At 33.3% G+C, this 6,027-nt stretch overlaps 2 protein-coding genes across 2 annotated transcripts; both read left to right on the top strand.

The window, feature by feature from the left end:
* The first annotated feature begins 1,115 nt into the window (after window positions 1–1,115).
* LOC139873199 (calmodulin-7) lies at window positions 1,116–4,260 on the top strand. The gene is made up of 2 exons (XM_071861130.1): window positions 1,116–1,336; window positions 3,623–4,260. The coding sequence occupies exons 1-2, from the start codon at window positions 1,261–1,263 to the stop codon at window positions 3,994–3,996; spliced, it is 450 nt and encodes a 149-aa protein (XP_071717231.1). The 5' UTR covers window positions 1,116–1,260; the 3' UTR covers window positions 3,997–4,260.
* A 466-nt stretch (window positions 4,261–4,726) lies between these two features.
* Window positions 4,727–5,826, top strand: LOC139870262 (uncharacterized). The gene is made up of 2 exons (XM_071858096.1): window positions 4,727–4,790; window positions 4,922–5,826. Exons 1-2 carry the CDS (start codon window positions 4,727–4,729, stop codon window positions 5,824–5,826), a joined length of 969 nt encoding a protein of 322 aa, XP_071714197.1.
* The last annotated feature ends 201 nt before the right edge of the window (window positions 5,827–6,027 follow it).

Raw genomic sequence — 6,027 nt, 5'->3', positions numbered from 1 at the left:
AACTATGATATATATATATATATATATATATATATATATATATATATATATATATATATATATATATATATATATATAGGGGCAGGCAAGGTTGTAAAAGTCGCGAGTCGGGGACGCATCGATCGAGACCTAAAAAGGACGCGTCGGCCGAGTCAGGGGACGCGTCGGGGACGCATCGGTCGTTGATTCAAATGTGAGTAGATTGAATCACCCATAAATGTCGATAAAGAGTAAAAATGAACATAAAATAGTCGGAAAAAACTTATATTTTACATATATAATCAAATATATAGTTTCTCGTTCACAAGTGCATATTTGTTTGTGTAACATGTGAACAATTCATATAATTAACAATTTGACATGTAATTTATGGTAATGAATGTATGTTTGTTACTAATATGAGCATTAATTAACATTTGCATGTAATTTTTTGCATTTCAATGCAGAAAAACTATGAAATTACAAAGTTCTCGCAGTTCTCACCCTTTTTGTGGTTCTCGTTTGAATATATATATATATATATATATATATATATATATATATATATATATATATATATATATATATATATATATATATACTCTACATGTAATCTAATATGCCCCATGAATCAATGATGCAAATAAATCATCGATCCCCATCGAATAAATCTACATTGTTTGGTACCAAACGCATAAATACCAAACTTTCAGACTCATGATCATCATCAAACTTTCAAAAGAATCACACTAATGCAATTGATATATGTGCGTTAAATGTTACATTTTCATCATTTTTATCAAACACGTAAATATCAAAAATGCAAATGAATCATACGACGTCACTCGTATTATCTATACCATTGTAAAAAAGTTGTGGTACTAAGTGGGTAAAAAACTGAAAAATACCGGTCCCGTACCGGTACCAAAACCGGTACCGTATTAAAATTTCGGTACGATTTTGATTCTCCATTTTACCCAATTTCAATACCAGTACTAACCGATACCAATACTAACCGGTTACGATACGATTCGGTACGGCTCGTCCCTAAATTGTCATCAGGCTACAAAGGTTAGGAACACTCACCACCACTAATAACAATCTTGCTTGTATTTAACGCTAAATAAACAACACGACAAACAGTTATTTCTTGTTACATATCTATCGTCAACACCCCTAGTTTCTCTCTACCTGTTTTTTCCGGTGTTGATCATTTCCGTACATCATCTTCAGCTCTCTGTTCAAAGATTTCTTACAAAAAATTAAATTAATTTAAATTAAATGGCGGATCAACTAACTGATGACCAGATCTCTGAATTCAAAGAAGCTTTTAGCCTATTTGATAAAGATGGCGATGGTATGTTTTTTCTTTTATTTGATTTTAACTTCGATTTTGAGGTGGTGTTGTTCTATTTATGATGATATTATTTTTCCTATTGAAATACAGTAATTAATTGTTAATATATGATGAATATTTGTATTTTTTATCTGATTCAGAGCATGATCTGATTCTACTGTTTCGTTATGTATATTGCTATATAAGTTTATTTTATCTTTTATTAATAACTACAGTAATAATTATAATAGTAGTAACTAGTTGTGAGCCCTCGCTTCGCGCTGGAGCTCCGTTTTGAATGCGAGTTAAAAAAAAAAAAAGTCTTGGTCTATTTTTGTAAAAAAAAAAATTCGACATCTAAGATTGAAGGGTTGTTCCTTTTGTGAAAGTTGCTTCTTTTTTAGAGTTCGTTTTTTTTTATATAAAAAAAAGTTAGTTGATCTATTTTGTAAAAAAAATGTTTTTCGACATCTTTTGGTAGCATTGAAGGGTTGTTCCTTTTATGAAAGTTGACTCGTTTATCGTTGAGGGGAAAAAAAAGGTTAGTTGATTTTTTTTGGTAAAAAAGAATTTTTTTCGACATCTTTTGGTAACATTGAAGGGTTTGTTCTTTTATGAGAGTTGCTTCCTTTATCGTTGGAGACCAAAAAAAAAAAGTGAAATGACGAAAATACCCCTAGTTACTATTGATGAATAGTGCTACAGGGTTTTGTCTATTAGATATATATAGATAATAGATAATTAGTGTGTCAAAATGATAAATTATGTATCATCTCATTGACAATCAGGTGATTTTCAAAAAAAAGGTACCATAATTGTCAAGGTTTTCTATTAAAGGAATCAAGCACGATCTTTAATCAATAAAATGTGGATTATAACTTATAAGTTTGAGTTTACTTGAAAAAGAAACATAATAAACCGGTGATGATAAATCCACTTATATATACCACTTTTTTTATGCAACGGTGTACAGTACAATTGTTAATGCATAAAAATAAGTGGATTAATCAAATATTTATGCCCGAGTGCCTGACAAAGGGTTCTTATCTTTTGCGTCTTTGTTTTGTACTTAAATTTGAACTTTATAGTCTTTATATTTATAGATCACGATTTGTTCCATCATGAAAGTATGTGAGCACCAAACGAGTAAAGGTACTATGGATGGTCACACCTTTTGGTAAAAAGGTGTCCATGAATGGTCACAATTTTTCATGAATGTTATACCAATTCATTAAGAGTTGTGTATTTTGTCCAAAAAGACACTAACTAACAATCATAACATTTTGTTGGATTAATCAAGTTGGCCTATACACTTATACAAGTGTGCACTTCGCACTCTCCTAACTCGTATTTGAGCCTAACCCGAAACCCCTTTGTTCAAGTAAATCACCATCACACAAAATGGCGATGACACTAAAATCACCAATAAGCCGAAGGTGTCACTCAGGTGTGAGGTGCAAGGTGGAGCTCTTAGTTATTTATAATGCTTGGTAACTTAGGCGTAAATGTGGATGAAAAGTATATAATATTAAATAACATAAATGGACACAATAAGATATATATAAGTGAAGAAAATAAGTATATTTGTTATTTATGCTAATCAAGTTATCAACTTTAAGTTGGGAGTGTTCTGTAAACCCTTTATATTTTGACATTAGAAACAAACTCATTATTAAATTAGACGTTAGTTACTGATTTTGACCCAAAGACATTTGAGTCAGGTTGTGCTTTAGGCCAAATGGTTCAAATGAAGCAATTTAGTAATAGGGAGCAGGTCAAATGTTTAAAATAGTTTAGAGTCTTTATTTTTCTAATAAATTAGTCTCGAGTTTATCATGATTAACGTAATAATTGACTAATATTTCATAGTAATATGTTTTCTTTATCATGATTAACGTAATAATTGACTAATATTTCATAGTAATATGTTTTCTAATCTTAAACGGGTCAAATAATAAAATTGATTGTTATTGTAACAACTTGAACCAAAATGATGAATCTTAGCCTGTTACTTTTCGCTTTATGATATCTTTTCGTACACCTCTTAATTAAGTAAAATTGTTGTTTCTTTTATCACTTAATCTGAAAAATGGTATGTTTGTAGAAGACAGAGAAACAAAGACCCTTACCAAACATAGGCATATGGAAACAACACTTAATTCAAAATAAAAGTAAACAGTAGTGTCCACCTCACTTGCTCAACCCAACCCGACCGATACTACAAATTAACCCATTTTGACACTTCCATCTTGCCATCTTTAATAGATCCAAATAAAGTTTTCAACGGATATTATGGACAATATGCAGGTTGCATCACAACAAAGGAGCTTGGAACTGTGATGAGATCACTAGGGCAGAATCCAACCGAGGCTGAACTTCAGGACATGATTAACGAAGTTGACGCCGATGGCAACGGAACCATTGATTTCCCCGAGTTTCTAAATCTAATGGCCAGGAAGATGAAGGATACAGACTCTGAAGAAGAACTGAAGGAAGCATTCAGAGTTTTCGATAAAGATCAGAACGGCTTCATTTCGGCTGCCGAGCTTCGTCACGTCATGACGAATCTCGGGGAGAAACTTACGGATGAAGAAGTCGATGAGATGATTCGAGAAGCTGATGTTGATGGTGATGGTCAAATCAACTATGAAGAGTTTGTTAAGGTTATGATGGCCAAGTAATAATCTTGCTTCCTTATCCGTTTTCTTATTATTATTTGAAAGACAAAACGGGTTTACGGTATCTTGTTTGAAATGGTTTGGAACGAAAGGATGATATTTGAGGCCACAGAATCACCCTTAGTCATATGTTTAATTATGTACCTTTCGACGATTATATTCATCTCCTTTTCACTTTCCCTATGGGATCTTCGTTGTTTGTTACAACTTATTCGGTGTAGAACATCATTTTCCATTATCAAATGACACATGCTAATAGTAAACTTATGACATTGACAATTTTTTTGTAGAACATCATTTTTCCATTATCACCTGCATAATGTTATTACCAATAAGAAGTATGCGGTATGTGTTTATACTGGTTTTCATATAGGTTTGACCTTTTAGCTTCACCGGTTATGTGAATTTTAAGCAGGGTCTTGGTTACATGTCTTAAGTTTTTGTAGTTGATTTTAAAGAACACTTCATATAATTCCCCAATGGTAGTCATGTTAGACGTCCGTATCTTGACATTAAATGCTGAACCTCTCAACTTTTCCTTAGCTCGTACCCCCGAACAAAATGGTGTTGTTGAAAGAGAACATCAGGCGTTGGTTGATCAAAGCATTGGTTGATCAAAGCAGTTAAAACAATGCTAAACGGATCCAGTGTACAAAGCTAGTTCTTGGCAGAAGTTATAAGTAGTGCATGTTTCACTCGAAATAGTTTAGTCATAAGTAAGCATAACTCGAAGATGGCTGTTAGAAACCGGTTTGAGATGGCTAGTCTCCAAAAAGATATAGACCTAGTCTCCAAAAGTATATAGAGAGAAATAGACTTTTTAAATTAATTAAGTTTTTCATTCAAATCCATTAAATAAACTAAAGGTACAAATTATGCTAAGAACTCGTCATAAAACTGATGAAGTTACTATCAAAAAATGCATCAGGTGTGTGGAATGCTATCAAAAAATGCATTGATGAGGTTACTTCATCACACGTTTTAAATGGGTTCAATTTGCGAATGTGTATCGGAAACGGGCAATTAGCGAATTTTTGGTTCGACCCTTGGCATGATGGCACTCCGCTTGCTGTTTCTTTCCCAAGATTGCTTAACCTGGAGAACAACAAGTTATGCAAAGTTATTGATCGAGTGAATATCCCGATCGAAAATTATTCATGGCGTAGAATGCCTAGAGGTGGCGTAGAGTCATCTCAGCTTCATTCCTTTATGAATATAGTGAATCATGTGCAGATTGTTGACGAATGCGATCAATGGTGCTGGGACGGATTCAATTTTGGTTCTTATAATGTTTCACAAGCTAGAAAGATGATTGACAAAGTGGATCATGCTAGTTCTACATTTCCTACTCTATGGTGCAGATATGTTCCTATAAGATTCAAAGTTTTCATTTGGCGTTTAAGACTCCGGCGTCTTCCTACTAAATTAAATCTTCTGGCGAAAGGTTTGGATTTTGACAATGGGGCTTGTAGTATGTGCTCGAACTGTTTAGAAGACGATTTGCACATTTTTGTCTCTTGTGATACAACAAAACTTTTATGGAGACAAGTAGGGAGATGGATCATGGATATCCCTTTGTGGAGTTCAATTGATGGTATTTGGTCATGGGTGGATGGTGTTCCTATAAGCGACAAGAAAAGAATCACTGTTCGGGCGATCATCATATCGACTCTATGGTACATTTGGAGGCTCCGGAATAGCATAGTCTTCAAAGATTCAAAATTCAAAAACGGCATGTATTTGATAGCATTGTTGCTTCTAACTTTAATTGGTTGTATGCAAGGTTTAAAAAGAGTAGAGTCAATTGGTCGGTGTGGTTACAAGACCCTCTGAACGCTTTGTAATTTTTTTGTTTTTGCTTCTAGCTTCTTGCTAGTCGCTTTTTAATATTTTTACTGCCGTTCAAAAAAAAAACTGATGAAGTTACTAGAATAATAAACTGATGATACCAGTTATTTAACCCACTATCCTATAACTACTCAAAAATGAAACGTGCATATGCATGTAGTGTGGCCAACCTGGAAGGAGCATGGC

The sequence above is a fragment of the Rutidosis leptorrhynchoides genome, chromosome 10, assembly GCF_046630445.1.
Source record: "Rutidosis leptorrhynchoides isolate AG116_Rl617_1_P2 chromosome 10, CSIRO_AGI_Rlap_v1, whole genome shotgun sequence".
Taxonomy (NCBI): domain Eukaryota; kingdom Viridiplantae; phylum Streptophyta; class Magnoliopsida; order Asterales; family Asteraceae; genus Rutidosis; species Rutidosis leptorrhynchoides.
The sequence above is the reverse complement of the archived record's forward strand: the minus strand, read 5'-3'. Positions and strand labels throughout refer to the sequence as shown.